The 16233-nt window shown below is 40.0% G+C and overlaps 1 protein-coding gene across 6 annotated transcripts in view; it reads left to right on the forward strand.

Moving 5' to 3' along the window:
- Positions 1-12734, forward strand: part of CLOCK (clock circadian regulator) — a 64181-nt gene extending 51447 nt beyond the window's left edge. For 5 of the 6 annotated variants that reach the window (XM_080343451.1, XM_080343453.1, XM_080343454.1 and 2 more), the window contains 5 exons: positions 778-936; positions 2872-3078; positions 4279-4487; positions 4758-5022; positions 7211-12734. In XM_080343451.1, the coding sequence (XP_080199577.1) occupies positions 778-936; positions 2872-3078; positions 4279-4487; positions 4758-5022; positions 7211-7396 (1026 nt within the window). In that variant the 3' untranslated portion in view covers positions 7397-12734. The remainder of the gene's footprint in view (positions 1-777; positions 937-2871; positions 3079-4278; positions 4488-4757; positions 5023-7210) is intronic. The other variant, XM_080343455.1, reaches the window with a different exon arrangement.
- The last annotated feature ends 3499 nt before the right edge of the window (positions 12735-16233 follow it).

Below are 16233 nucleotides of genomic sequence, written 5' to 3' on the forward strand. Positions count from 1 at the left end.
ACAGTCTTGTTCTGAATATAAGGTTAACTTCTCTTTCAGAAATTGAGTTATTTGGTGCCATAGTCAACTTTAACTTTATTCTCTTGAAATGAGCAATTTCCCCAATTTGACACTTCCCCTTTATTTTTTTAATTTGTGTTGCTTGTGTGGATCTAGTTTTCAGCCTGGGCCATTAGAAACACAGATCTAAACACAATTTAAGATAAAATGTTTTAGGACATGAATTTAAAAATCTGTCAACTATGCTGGTAAATTTCTACACATATGCTTGTAACACAACTCAGCCTATGAATGGTGGTATCAGGTCCAACTAAAGATCTCTGTCCTGTAGACAGCATGTAAGTATCAGGGAGTTAATTGACTTGTGGCCCGTAGCAGATGTCTAGGGGAGAACAGAGGTGGCAAACATGGTTTCTGTGTTTGTCACTAAGGGTATTCCCAAGTTATTTGTACATGTTTTAGCTCTGGGTGAATTTTTTTTTTTTTGTAAACAGGTACAATTCTAATTTTTAACCTGAGAGATCTTTAACATCTGCAGTACCATGTCAGTTGTTAAGGCTTTTTGTAGAGTCTTGGCAATTTAGTTCACCAGTCTGATGCACCAATTAAATGTGAGTTCTGTGACATTTTCATACAGATGAATTTGTTCTCAGATTATGGTTATTAGCAGCTTAAAAAGCAGTGATGAATTTCTTTGCTACTGTGGAGGAGTGTATCTACTGCTTGCAAATAAAACGTTATTTTTGCTCAGCTTTTAATTTATTAATTGCACTATAGCCTGTGTTTCAGTTTTCAGCTCAATTAGGAGCTATGCAACATCTAAAGGACCAGCTAGAGCAAAGAACACGAATGATAGAGGCAAATATTCATCGACAGCAGGAAGAGTTGCGTAAGATTCAAGAGCAGCTTCAAATTGTCCACGGTCAAGGGCTCCAGGTGAGTGAGTGTAACTTACAGGTTTGATCTGTGGAGAATTTAGGGATCTAAAAAGATACTTGGGCAGTTAATTCCACAAGGTCGTCCTCCCTACACCCTGTCAGCTGCCATCTGGACTTAATGTGCCTAAAATCCATAGCACCCAAAGAGGCTGTTCCTGAGGTACCTGCCATTTTGCTTCTGAATGTATCTGGAAGTGCCACAGTGTGTCCTTTCTATGTTGAGTGGCTCAAGCCAGCTTATGCCTGCAGCTAAATGTGAAAGGATGCCATGGTTATTACTTCTTGCATAGTTTTGTCGCCATTAGAATATTCATCTAAAATATGTAAGATAAGCATTTAGTTCCCCTTTTAGCTCAAGGGTGTCAAATTCATAGCTTTTCTTTCTTAGACTATCCTATCTGGCTGTGGTCCTCCTACACGCCCTACTTTGCATGGCATACTGAAGAGGTTACTGAGACAGAAAGACAAGTCTAGAGGATCCGTTACATTCAGTCTAGCAGCTGACTATCTGATTCCTGTATTTTAACCAGTATATTTTTTCTAATTTTGTTATTCTTTTTTCAGCAGTTGCATTGGGAAGAAAAGAATTACTCTGTTGGGTTTTTCTAGTTAAAAACAAAACAAAAAATGAAATAAACAAACAAACAAAAAAACCACAGAGACCCAAAAAAAACCCACACCACCAAAACGTACAGGCTGAGAGAGCTGGAGGTTTTCAGCCCGGAGAAGACTCTGGGGAGACCTTATTGTGGCCTTTCAGTACTTAAAAGGAGCCTACAAGAAAGATGGGGACAGACTTCTTAAAAGAGTGGATTATGATAGGACATGGGGTAATGGTTTTAAACTAAAGGAGGTGAGATTCAGACTAGACATGAAGAAATTTTTTACAATGAGGTTGTTAAATTACTGGCACAGGTTGCCCAGGGAGGTGGTCGATGCCCCATCCCTGGAGACATTCAAGACTAGGCTGGACAGGGATCTGAGCAACCTGATCTAGTTGAAGATGTCCCTGGTCATTGCGGGAGTTGCACTAGTTGACCTTTGAAGGTCCCTTCCAACCCCAACTATTCTATGATTCTATGAAAACTAAAATACACCTTAAGGAAATAATCTTAATATTTTCAGTGTAGATTGTGAAGAAAGAGCAGAAAAAATACTTCCTGGAAGTATTGAGTATGTGCTTAAATTCTGTTGAAGAGTGGGAGTTTCTGGCATGTGCCATTTTCAGTGTTTTATTGTGTCTAGTGTAAGCCTGCCAGCAGCAGACTGCCTTATAGATGCCTCAAGAGGAGAAATTCACAGTTCTCTTCCCATGCACTGTGGAATTTATTTGGGATTGTGGAAACTGGAAAAATATCTACATTCTACCTTACCCTGTCTCATTGCAGTCTTGGGCCTCGCTTTTTGTAAAGACTCAAACATTTTTTGTGCTGAATTCAGCTTATTACAACAAAGTCTGAAAGTTCAGTATAATCATTATGACTACTTGATTGCCAAGTAAGATTATGTTCTTGATGCTATGCTTGGATCTACTGATTCTGAGATTTTCTTCATTTGAACTAGTTTAACTGCTAGAGATCCTACAAATAGAAATGTGATCTCTAATACATTTTGCCTTTAGACAGTTGTAGACTACATTACAAGTTAGTCTCTAAATGGTACTTTTTCTTTAAGAACAAATATTAAACCTTGATGTTTAGTGCTCTAGGAATCAGGGTTCTGATTCTTATCAGTTACAGTAGAGTCTGAGTACTAACCCTATATGGGCATTTGGTCTCTTGCTCTTGGTGGTTGCAAGGCTGTTTCAACACCTCTAATAACTAAGATGAAACGTTATCTTACATCGATTTAAAATAATTAAGATTAGTTTCTCTAAAAGACGTTGAACAATTAAGATTTTTCTTAAAAGCTAACAGGTGGATTTTTTTTTAAGATGTTCTTGCAGCAATCAACTTCTGGACTCAACTTTGGTTCTGTGCAGCTTGCTTCTGGAAATTCTTCAAATGTTCAGCAGCTTACGCCAATAAACATGCAAGGTCAAGTTGTTCAGACTAATCAGACTCAAAGTGGGATGAACACGGGCCATATAAGTACTCCACACATGATACAGCAACAGCCTTTGCAGAATACTGCAACACAGGTAAAATTATCTTATTTATTTGGCTAGAACACAACAACAGCTTCCATAACATCCCCCTCCCAAATTTTTTTCTTAACAACATCCTCAAGAGAAATCTTGATTTCTTCATGTTCCAGGTTTTGTAATTGAAATGCATAGATGTTCTTGATAATGCAATTTCAGATCTTGTTTTTATTTTAAGACTTAGGCATGTAAATAATAACAAGTAGCTTTTTTGAAAGACCAGTATCAAGAAAATGTTTAGCTTGCCTTATGTTGAAGGTCTATGAATTTTCTGTTGACAGAACACTTAACATGAAATTTGTATTAAGTGTGCTTGAAATGCAGTGTCCAGACAGCAAATAACTAGAAAATCATTGCAACAGGACAAGCATATATTGGTGCTCCTGCAGTTGACTTTTGTACTCTTCAGCAGTGTCAGTCAGACGCCAGATGTATATGACATCCATAATGTAATAGTGTTTTTCTTCTATGAGTTTATTCAGTTTCTTTCGATTCCATGTAAAGTTTTGAAATCCACAGTATCTTGTAGTGAGTTCTACAGCTTTACTTTCTGTGAAATATGATTGTTTGTTTTTTTACCTTGCTACCCAGCTCATACACTCATATGCTAGAAACACATTGAGCAGCTATTCACTTTTCGTCTTCTCAGTCACATGTAATTTCAAAGTCCTCTGTCACATGTATCTCCATAGAAGCCTGTTCTTCAAGCTGAACACTTCTGTTGGGTTTGACCATTTTGTGCTTGGAGGCTCCTTGTATGTCCGATCTCTGTCGTCATCTTCCTGCTTTTATCCAAATTCCATATTCTCTTTTTGAGATTTGTGAAGAGGCAGACCAATGGTGGACAGTGTTACCATCTCAGCAGTGAGCTAGTTCCAAATTTTCATGTAATAAATTGATTGATTGTGGTGTGGCACAGAAATGCCAAAGGAGTAAAAACCAGCATCTTGAAGATGTAACTGAAAAATTAACCTGAAGAGGAGAAGAGGTTAATTTAAGAGATTTTCAGATGTCTGAGGGCCCATCCCCTCTCCAAGTCCCCAGTCAGTAGAAATGCTTGTGTACTTCAAATTAAGAATTAATTTGTAATAGAAAAACATTAGCAGTTGTAAACTATGGGCAATGACAATGAGGAAGGCAGCTGTAGTGCCTGGCTATTTTCAAATTACTATCTCATAAAATATTTTTTCTTTTCAGCATAATCAACAAAATGTACTAAGTGGACACAATCAACAGTCTTCTCTTGCCAGTCAGTCACAGAACACAGTCTCAGCACCTTTGTATAACACTATGGTGATTTCTCAGCCAACAACAGGAAATGTGGTCCAGGTTCCTTCCAGCTTACCACAGAACAATAACCAGAATGCTGCTGCAGTAACCACTTTTACACAGGACAGGCCAATCAGGTAAATCTTCAAGACCAATATTCAGGTGACTCACTTATACATAGCTGCATCATATACAAAAGGAGCTAAAGTAGCATTAAAAAATTCATGCGATTTACGATTTTAACTATATAGACTAAACTTTGCCCAAGCTAAGGTGTCCAAACCCATGTTGTTATAACAAAGTATGAAATTGACGTGTGTTTCTCCAGTGCGCTTGGTGGGTTTTTTTGTTTGTTTGTTTGTTTGTTTTTTCCTAAAAAGTCTCCAAATGTCTTTTTCCATTAACAGATTTTCTCAAGGTCAGCAACTTGTAACAAAACTTGTCACGGCCCCGGTAGCATGTGGAGCAGTAATGGTACCAAGTACTATGTTTATGGGACAGGTGGTGACAGCTTATCCCACTTTTGCTGCCCAACAGCAGCAGCCACAGACTTTGTCAGTAACGCAACAGCAGCAGCAGCAGCCAAGTCAGCCAGACCATCAGCAGCAGCTCACCGCAGCTCAGCAACCAGCTCAGCCGCAGCTGACCCAGCACCCTCAGCAGTTCCTACAGGTAATGCGGCGTTCTGGACAATTTTTTCCAAGTCCTGACACTTTCAGCCTTCGTGGCATGTCCTAGAGGTGCTTTATCTGAAAACTGAGCGATAAAAATAGTAACATATGAACAAGGCTGATGCATGAGATAAGTTTATTCTGTAGCCTTTCTCTAAAATATTGCTACTTAAAGGAGTGGTGGTCTTTCCTGCAGTTTGACTCTATGCTTTGTCCTATTTTATATCCTCTTCCCTTTGAACTGCTGCTTTTGATTGAGCATGGGATGAAGAAACAGACATTTCCCTTTAAAACAGCCTGTATTTTCTTTGCATTCACATATTAATGCAAGAAGCTATGAAAGATGATATCAAACAGAGTTGGTTGATCTGGAAAGCAGCACAAAGCGCAGAGCAAGACATGAGGCACGAACATCTGTCCAGGCTACAGGGGAGGCTGAGCAGCGAGTAACCTTGTAAGCAGGGAGTAATGAAAAACCTTGGTTTAGCAGAGAAAGGAGATTGGATCAAAAGAGAAGGAGGCAAAACCTGAGGGGTTTAGAGACAGGAAATCTTGAAAAGAAAATAACCAGAAGGTAGGAAGAATTGATGGGGAAAGCTGCCCCCATATGTTAACTCCAGTTAATGGGTGGCACGTAGCTCACCCAGCAGGTGATGCTATGGGGGAAGATGTAGTGGTAGCTGGAACAATAGAGAAGAACTGCCTTCAGGAAGGCATGGGTTGAAAAATCTTAACTGGGCCTCTGATGTTGCCTTCTCCAAAGAAAGATAAAGTCCACGTAACTATCACAATAAAGTTTGTGCACATTCTTAACATTTTTTATCTACACTGGGAATGTAATTGCTTTTTTTATTCTTTCACAGTATACGTAATTAAAAATCCTTATTTTGCAAGTATTTCTTCCTTCTTACTATGTGTGATCTCCCACTTGCACTAAATGAGCGACCCTGTGCTTAGGTGGAATATGTACAAATGCAGTAAGTACTTGGAGGCTTAACCTACATTTATATGCACAATGGTTACAGTTCTATTTAGGGCTGAGTAAAATTTTCTTTCATTAGGTCACTGATAGAAAATACTGACTTGTTGAAAAAGTCTTTCATGGAAACATACCAATTTCAGTCATGCGTCAGGCAAAGGCTTTTCACCTGCAAGTTGCCTCTCAAAAAGAGAACTGAAAAATGCCTATTGATTTGAATTTCAGCACTCATTTATGTAGTGGGAGACTCTTGAACTGAATCAAACCAGAGTGCAGATTTGAATGTGGTCACTGACAACTCAGACAGATACTGTAACAACAGTACTGTTTAGCAGGTTGCTAATGTTTGTAGCTCTGTTTCTAAATTAAAAAGTTTGTACTATTTGGACTTAATTCTAGTGAAGAACACATGACTTGTGAAAGAGAAATATCTCCAAAGCTCTGTTTCTGTCCTAGAATTTCTTTCTAGGCAGAAGCTTAGTATTTTTAATACAAACTATTTAAGTGCTGGAATTTGAATTGAAGAAAATGCTGATTGAAAATGGAGAAAAGGAACAGTACTTTTCCTGCCTCTGTGCGCTGGGGTTTTGCACAGTCTGATGCTGTGGGTGCAGCAGGTGATGTAGTTTACTTTCTGCTGCAGAACGTGTGTTCTGGATTGAGGTGTCCAAGTGCATTTGTACCTATCCTTCATTGCTTTTCTTCAGTAACCGTCACCTTTTGGTTCCATGAAAATTAATATTAAAACTAAATACAGTTTCCAATAGTAATTAATCCCCTTCAAAGGGGCTGCCTGGGTCTGCAAATGGGGCCATTTCTTTGGTTGTTCATTTTGGCTGTGGGGGATATGTGATCTGTGCCAAGTCGTGCACTGGTTTTTCATTTGGCGGCAGTGACAGCCACCTGCACTTGTTCAAATAGATTCCTTATGCCCCGTTATGCTCTTGTGGTTTGAAATTGAGACAAATTGCCATGTGTTCCTACCCATTGTCATGGGAAATTACAAAGATCAGTTACAGCTGCTTTATTAATTGATCAGATGGTCTAATTAACATTATTAGTATGAATTAATCTTTGCATTGTTTGCTCAGCTTAAATGGCCAAATTGGAAGCTTATTTTGATTGAATCCTTGTGAAAAGTTAAAAGCATCTAGGCCTGTGTTTCTCAGAGCAGCAGGAAAAATAATCTTTTCCTATTTGCATGTTTTAGACATCCAGGTTACTTCACGGAAATCAGTCAGCTCAGCTCATCCTCTCTGCTGCTTTCCCACTACAGCAAAGCACTTTTACTCAGTCGCACCACCAGCAGCATCAGTCTCAGCAGCAGCAGCAGCAGCAGCTTCCGCGACACAGAACTGACAAGATGACTGATCCTTCCAAAGTTCAGCCACAATAGTGTGGGGCTCGGCCTCTCGTTGAAGCCAACTATCAGGAGGAGGCTGCTCCACTAAGAGTTGCACTGAGGCTACAGAGGTAGCAGTACCAAGGCTTTCTGACACAATGGTGTTGAGATCTACTTCTAACTTCTGGAATCTGTTAAGAAAAGCCACGAGGTTATGGTGACGGGGACATGGCCAACTTTGATAGTTGCCCCAGTTTCTGTGTTCTAAAGAATTTGCTACCATGTGTTAATTTGTCCAGGTGAAATCTCAAAATGTGACTGAAATGAGAGGGATGCTGAAAATATTGGTATTTTTATCAATCCTGTACATTTTTAAAGTATTAAAATGGACATGGAGCAATTGTTTGAATTAGCAGGAAAAAAATGCCAGGAATATAGTCCAAAAACCATCTAATTTTTTTCAGATGATTATGGGACAGTAAATATTTTGAAAATGTTGTGTGAAATCCAGTTCTCTGTTGTACAGATGCTGTAAAATATTGTGTATATGTCTGCATAAAAGGAGAAAGAGCAAAATATTTTATATGATGCATGAAAATGTAATCTGTTATTTGTAGGTTTGAATATGTTTCCCTAAATTCTCACGCCATATTCAGACTAATGTTTTCCTCTGTTCTACCCTTTTGTTTACAACATGATGCATCATTATTTTCACCCTTAATGTGGGCACAAGTCTCTTGTTTGTGCTTTGTCTGTGATGTCAGGGTTTGTTCGGTGAGGTGTAGTGTGTTGGTTAGTTGACTTCTCAAGGTTAAATTATTGATGAAGCTGTTTGAACTGGTGATCATGCATCAGGGTTCAGATTCATGAATATCATCCATCATTTCATAATTAATTCATTGTTTTCTTTGAAAAATAGGAATTTGCACTGCTTTCTTGTGGATGGTTAGGAATTTTATTCCCCAAAGCTATCTTTTGATATAGTTCATAGTTGGAAATATTTATGTAAAAGGTTTAAAAAAAATGACAGTGATTTTCAAGAATGTTTCAGTTATAGGAGTAATTTGCACAAAAATATATTTACATTTAATAACCTTTTGGGCACTTTTTAACCACTTTCTCTGTGGTCAGAATTGTAACTTGTTAAAATATGTTGGAATCTTTTTATTCTCCTTCAAAAATTAGTCAGAACTAATTCAGGGTCATTTTAACAACAACAAAACCCATAGTGCCTTGATTTTAATTCAGGTGATGATGCTAAACATCTTGAATTACAATGTCTTGAATCTGTAACCATTTTCAATTTTGAAGTCTTAGTACATTGTCAGCCAAACTTGTGTATCTGCTTCATAGATATTTCTGTATCATGTTGATTTTAGCAATGGTCTGATTTGAGACCGTGAGCATTTTTGAGTGGTACTCTCCCCTTAAACACTAGCCAGAAACAGAGGAGCCTCTAAAGTCTCAGACCTTGAAGGTAATACTCTTAAATGATCAAAATATCTAGAAGTATAGATTACCTCTTTTGCAGGAGGAAAGAATGGTAAGCTGATTTTTTTTGTTGTTCTAGTATTTGATTGTTTTGCAGGGGGTTTTTTGTGGTGTTTTTTTTGTTTGGTGGTTTTTTAAAATCATTTTCATAGTGTTTAAGGTGTATCTTGGGGGAGATCATGATTGCATTTAACACTACCAGGCTATTGATTTACAGATATCACTGAACTAAGACTTCAGAAGGCAACTTTATAAAGAAAATAAAAAGTTCCAACAGACATGATGTGCTATTTTAAGTAAACGTTCAGTAGGTTTTTATGGTACTAGTTTGTGGAAACAAGAACTTCAGAGGAAAATTAATAAATGCTGATAGATCTGATAATTAAAAACAAAACCAGTAAAAGCAGTTAAAATTAGTACTAGGGAGAGAAAGCTGGATTAATCTTGAATACTGAGGAGGAGTAGAATGAATGTAACCAAATGGTGATGGATTGTTTTGTACTATGAAGCAGTTTGATTGTATTACTGAGTGAACCAAACCAGTTTAGCCGAGCATTTGGCAGAGTCGGTTGTGTATCTGTTTTGAGGCTCACCTTTGCCTCTGCACGTGTCCCACCATTAGATCTTTGTTTTTCCCCCGTTACAAAGCAAGAGTTTGGCACCAAAAAGCACAGCAGTGACAAGGAAGGAGAGAAGCACAGTACCAAAGAGAAGCGGATCTCTTGCTGCTCCAAGAAGCTTCTTGCAACCTGGAGCAAGGAACAGATGCCAATACCAAACATAGCAAGGAACACTTTCCCTTCCTTAAAGGGATTTCTGGCTTTCTCTGGGCTGGAATAATGGTCAGAAACCTGTTTCTGTAAAGGTCCATGTAAAGAAATCTTGCCTTGTTCTACCGTCCCTACCACGCCATTCCACCTGTTTCTAAATTAAGCTGCGTTGACTGGAGGTCTGTGCTGTCAGTACTTTTGCTTAATGGAAAATGAGTTAGACTTTTTTAACCAATTACAATAATATAGCACTAAAAAAGAAAACTGGGAGAGCTTTAATAGTGCTGTTAGAACTAGTCAATAGTGGTAAAATAGGTATGTTAAGCTATTATACTCAGAATTACAGAAAATAGAGATACCAGCCAGACGCTTAATGAGGCAGCTTTTTATATAAAGCTTCGTTTAAACTTCTCTTCCCATGTCCCCCTTCCCAAACACTCTGGTGTGCTGCTCTGGGTCTGTGGCTAAAAAGGCTAAACTCGGTGAGAGAGAAGTGAGATGAGGGCAGTAGCGTGGCTGCTGAAAGACAACGATAGGAATGTACACTTTGATCAAGAGGCTTTTTGTAACCGCAGAGAGAGGTCATTCAATTACAGAACTACCAGCTAGTAGAGATAAAAGTATAGGAGATGGGGAAATTCAAAGAAACTGGAAAAAAATAGCACGCATTTGAAAAATTCCTGCCATGAATCAGGCGAGTTTTTTAGCAAAGCAGGTATGTAGAACTTGGTCCAGATTCTGTGCAAGGATGCAGATGCTTTGTTTCACAGCTCATGACTAAAAACCATATTTTTAAAGGGTCTGCAGCTTCCCCTCTTGCTGAATCAATTGCTGAACTGTCCTCGATTTTCAGTGGGAAGAGGACCAGGCTATTGCCTCTTTCTTCATCAGCCTTTTGCTTCTGCCCAACTCGTTTACTATAGTCGTAGGCTTATTTGCAACATCCTAGTAAAGAGCATGATAACGGATGCTGTGATGCTGCAGGTTCTGGAGCGTAAACGTTATGGAAGGTTAAGGAGCCTGGTAGGAGACAGTTGTATTTATGAAGAAATGGGCTGGTGGTACATTATGGAGTGGAAGAGAGGATGGAGTTAGGAGACAGACATTGTTTGCCTGCGATGGGTGAGGATTTGAAGAAAAGCTTCTAGGATAACTTCAGAGAAAAAGAATAGAGCTATTTTTATATTTCTATTTAATATATATTATATTTGTATATAAATATGAAAGGATTCTAGTAGGAGCTCTCCATATGCCTTCCATTTCACCTAGAGGGTTTACCTTCTGTACTGTGGTTCCAGTTTGTCACCACCTCTGTGGGCATCTTGCCTACTGCCAAACACCAAAATTAGTAACCCAGTATCCTTACAAGAGGTAGGTTTCATTTCAGCTTTATGTAAAAATAAATGAAGTTATATCAGGCAGTTTTTCACAGGAAAAGAAATTATCTTAAGATTCAAATAGCACTTTTTTTTTGAGTAATAACAAGCACTTTACTGAAAAGACTATTTGAAAAACAGTTTATTTCTTTAGTCAGTGAAACTATTAAAAAGGGGGGGGCATCGAGGAATAACATGCACAAAACTGTCAAGAGAGACATTTCTGGAAAATGTCTCTTTAATACGGTGATCCTTTGAGGCTCAAAGCGCAAGGTGAAGAAGGCTACTAAAAGCAGTTGGCTTTGTGTTGTATGTGGCCAGGGATGGTGGTGTCCTTGGAAGGAGACTTTTTAAGTTGCACAGTTGCCTATGAGAGAGAATCATCTGGAGGCTCATTTGCCTGCTCAATGATTCTAAGTGTCCCTTAGGATTATAATTTGTGTGAAAATGTTCTGAAGGTTTAAAGATGTGGCCTTTTTCAAATGTTGGAAGTTGATTCAAGAACCGTTTATATTTTTGGAGATTTAACCCAGGTATTGTTATGAGTGTTTTAAATGTTGTGGCATCAGAAGATGGTGTCAAACATGTCAGATTCATAAGTTTCTCTATTTGAAATCATTATTAAAATCAGATGTACAGTCAGAGGGCCGGAAATGGTTATTTTGATTAAAAGGGAAAAGAGACTAGTTTTAATAATTAACCTTTTATTTTTTTACTTATCCCTGGTGGAAAAGGTTGAAGAGAATTAAGTGAATTTGGATTTTAAAAGACATTTAAACAAATCTTAGTAGATGAGACAAATGTGAGAGAACACTTGAAATTGTCTTGGTTGTCCGTGAGACTGGATAGTTGCTTTTTCATTATCATGATTTGTAACACTACATTCCTTGTCTTTTTTTTTAACCAGGTGATTTTAAGCTCTGCTACGCTTCATGCTATGTCATCTGCATGATTTTTGCCAGCATGATGTGCTGTATTCAAAGAAATTGTACCTAAATACAATGGGGGGGAAGAGGGTACCAACGCAAAACAAAACACTGTGTCTGAACAAAATACTGTATATGGCCTAATATAGAGACCCCAGCTGAGACTGAGAGATGCTGCATTAATAGACAATCAGTGGGTAACTATTTATGAAACGCTTCTGGGAATGGTCGTAAAGATGTTCCTGCTTTGAAAGCAGTTGGTGAGTTGTCTTTTTTTAACAAGAAAGGTAAAAATTATTTATTTTCAAATATATCAGATTGAATTTTGAGTTTTTAAGCAGTGTTGATTTCACAGTGTCTTGGGTTTCAGTTTTGTTTTGTATTTTTTTAACTGGCATTAGATTTGTATAAGTAAAAGAAAACAAACAGAAAAACCCTAGTGCCGCTCATATTGACGTCAGGAAATGTAGATACAGTTCCCTGGTGTTCATGTGACCATTACTAACTGTCAATTTTTTAACTGAATAAATGTAACTCATTTTAAATTTTGCTTTTTGTAGCTTCTGAGGTTCTAGAGGTTTTATTTTCCTTTCAGTTGCTTGATGTCAATTTTATCCAAGTTTCACAGTGGAGCGCGCTCGCCCTTCCCATGACTGTAACAAAGGCACTTTCTCCCCACCCACAGAACCCACTTGTGACAAGTTGCTTGGTGTCGGTTTTATCTTCTCCCCCTACCCAGACAAATGACTTGTGAGATTTCAGTAAAAATGCAAACTGTATTTTTTTTTCTTGCCTTCTCTCTGTATCTCTTTATAAATTGATGCCCCACTCGAAAGGCTAGAGACCTTTGATTTGTGTATTTTCATTACTGCCTCGGAGTTTACTCACGCAGCCCTTGTTTGAACGTGCACAACTTCAAACTGCTCTTGTATCTTGGTGCGTCCAGCCCCTGCTCTCCCCAGGTGCTGGGCAAGGAGAGCGGGTCCAGCACAGCTCTGCCCTCACTTTCTGGCACAGCAAAGCACCCCCAGTCCCCTCAGCTCCCCTCCTGGCTGTTTCTTCTGCTGGGGAACTGCCAAGGAATAATGTTCTTAAAGCAGCAGATATGGTCCGAGATGGCGGCTGTGCCACATCCAGCTGAGAGGACAGTGACATGTCAGGGTGGTCTGACCCTTTCCCCTCAGCCTCTTCCACTGAGCCAGGTGTGAACGCTAATAACTTGAAATTACAGGATTTCCTTGAACATTTAATTAATCAAAGCTGAATACCTGGAGAAAATGGAAAATACATGTAGCCATTTTTGCAGCCTGCAGTTCATCTCTTTCTGTAATATCCCACTAGATGCCTTTGTGAAGTTACTGATCGTCTGCCTTTGGGGATTCAGTAGTACTTGTGCAAGCCGTGTGTGACTTCCAGATGCCATAAACAGCATCAAAATTCGCTGGAGAAGTGCTACAGTAATAAGCTGTTAACACCCGCCAGCAGTAAGATGGACAGCATGTAGCAAGCAAGATTATCAGTTTTCTTGAACTTTGGAAACAGCTGTATATTTTTCCATAAGCTTATCAAGAAGAGGAGCTGTAATTCTAATTGCTGCCCCACCTGAAGCAATGCTGTTCAATGGCATTTTGCTGTCGTGCAAAGTCAGAGACAAAAACGGTGCTTATGAGAGAATGCAGCTTGTAAAGATTAGCAATCCAAAGGTTAGTTGCACTTCTGAGTGTCAGGCATTAGTGATACATTAATAAATTCCAGAAGATTTCAGCTGTTCAAGGGTAACATACAATAACAAAAATTTTCACCTTCTTACTTGCATTTGTTGTAGCTCACAGTCTCTTACGCACCTATATTTTCATTTGGGAAGTAAATTTAAATCATCCAGAAGAAATACACATCTATAGCACATGCCACATACGTACCAAAAATGTTGCAGGTTAAAAGTCTCCTGTATCTACATTAGCAAGAGCCAGTGACTGTAATTTGCCAAGGGCACTGGCTCCAGGGGCTGTATGAGGACATCAGTGGAAAAAGGCCATGTCAGTACAGCAAGTGCCATCACGATTTCCCTGTCCGTGGAAATCAAAGATAACTTGGATCATATTAGGATGAAACTGCCCCATTCTCTTCACTCAAAAACTTTATTTTAATATACAATACCTGGGACTAACAGGTCGGGAGGCTCATCCACCAACCCCTTTTCTCGAGGGGTGTTGCACAAGCGCACAGGTGGATGTGGTGGGCCCATTCCAGCCGCCGCACAGCCTGTCCAGGGCTGGAGCTGCAGCCTGCGGGGCAGCCACTGCCTCCGACAGCATGGGCTGCACAGAGCTCATCACCAACCTCCACCTTTAGTCTCGGTATCTGGCTCAAAGCAGCCAGCCCAGCACATACACTCCTGTCTGCATTGCCCTAGAGGAGCAGGCTTGCTGGTAAACTGTGCCTGCGCTCTGGTTCACGCCGTCTCCTTTGAAATCTTTGTCCTGGCACGACCAAAGATTATAAGTTTACCTTAATCTTTGCTTACTGCACTTTGCCAGATAGGATGGAATGAGACAGGCTTTACCTACGCATTGGGAACAGGCACTTTTGACAATAACGAGCACAAGGTCTTGCTCAGTTGATGTGAGATTTGGTTTTTTTCCACCCCAGTAGAAGGGACCGTCACCATCTCCATTTTGTTGCTGTTGCCTGGCACTGAGCAGGTCAGGCACTGTGCGCTTCTACCCCTCTGCTGCATTCACACGCAGTCAGAGATGCAAACTCCCGCGCTACACACTGCTGTGGCGGTTCCTTTGGCAGCGACTGGAATCTGCTGCATCTCACCCAGCAGGATTGCTGCAGGATGGCCAGGAAACCTGTTGGATGTTTGCCTGCTCCCCATGTTGCTGATGGAGCCATTTACAGCGCTTTCCCTTCAAAACAGAAACACTCACTGTTTCACATTCTCCAGCTACGAAAGAAGAAACTGCCTAGGACAGTGGCAATTAAAACTTCAGATAGTTACTTAAAGTGCTGCTTTCATATTCCAAAACGTGAGGCAAAACCCAACCCTACCTCCATTTAGAAGGGAAAGAGCACTATTATTTAAACTCTTTCTATATTTTGTTGCTGAAAATCCAGGCTTTGGGTGCCTGATGTACCAACCAGCTCCTGCCCCAAAAGTATCACCATCTGGAGTGGCTACACTTAATACCTCATGACTGAAGCATTTAAACAGCCCACCAGTACAGCATCAAGCCTGCACTGACATCCTGAACATCAAGATTTTGCAATTCCCAGCCCTGCAGCTGCTCCTCCAGCGTACCTGAGAGCAGCTCAAACATGGCCACTGCAGAGCTGAACTAGATGTGGTTGTGTTTCTTCCACATGAGCAACCTGATGTGGCCAAAAGCACTGTCAGACCTATACCTGGCACTTCTGACTATCTGTCATATTTTTCTTTGCTGCTTTGTGTTGTCCTTGTTTACACAGCAAAACCAAATCAATGCAGATGATAGTTTTACAACAAATTACTGCAGACATCTATGCATCTGAAAGGAGACTGACTTCTATGTTATCTTAGTAACTTCACTTTTCCCATCCACCCTCTGCAAGTGCTTGGCTACAATTTCATGGCTTGAGCATCTCTGTGAAACTTACAGCTTCTTCCCCTCCCTGACCGTGCACAGATTCTGCTCAAGCCTTTGTGCTTAATGCACAGGCATAATGCTCCTGCACGCTGGTAAACACCTTGTCAGGACAGCAGCTCCAAAGAGAGGAAGCCGGTGCTACAGGCAGCTGCTGTAAAGACAAAATAATCTGTTCCCATATACCCAGCTCCATTGTTAGACACATTTGAGGATGTTGAAAGAAGTAGTTAAAGTGGAACACATGAGCTGACTCAACTGCACAGCTCCATGGAACTCCTATCTCTTGGAATAAGGAGAAGCAGAGAAACAAGAGTTTATTTTACTAAGAGATCAGTAACTTCCACTTTGGGCACAGGGTGGGGCAAGGAGGGGCAGGCAAGGAATTATTGCTCACGTGCATCAGCATCTCAAGCATTGAACACCATCTGTCAGCTCCCCACCCTCTGCATTCAGAGGACACCATGAGGCACCACAGCTTCTGTCCCCACCTTCTCGCCCTCCAGGGTTTCAGCCCAGGGGCCAGGCACCCAGCCCACACTCTCCCAGAATGAGTTTTAGCTCTAGCAAGCAGACTCACTTCATCTTACCAACAATATACCCATCTCTTCCATTAGGACCCACTACTTCAGGGGAAGCATAGGCAAAGGAAAGGCTTTAACAAAAACTGGAAGTTTTTGATGCAAACTCACCCTAAAGGGT

The sequence above is a fragment of the Nesoenas mayeri genome, assembly GCF_963082525.1.
Source record: "Nesoenas mayeri genome assembly, chromosome: 4".
NCBI lineage: Eukaryota > Metazoa > Chordata > Aves > Columbiformes > Columbidae > Nesoenas > Nesoenas mayeri.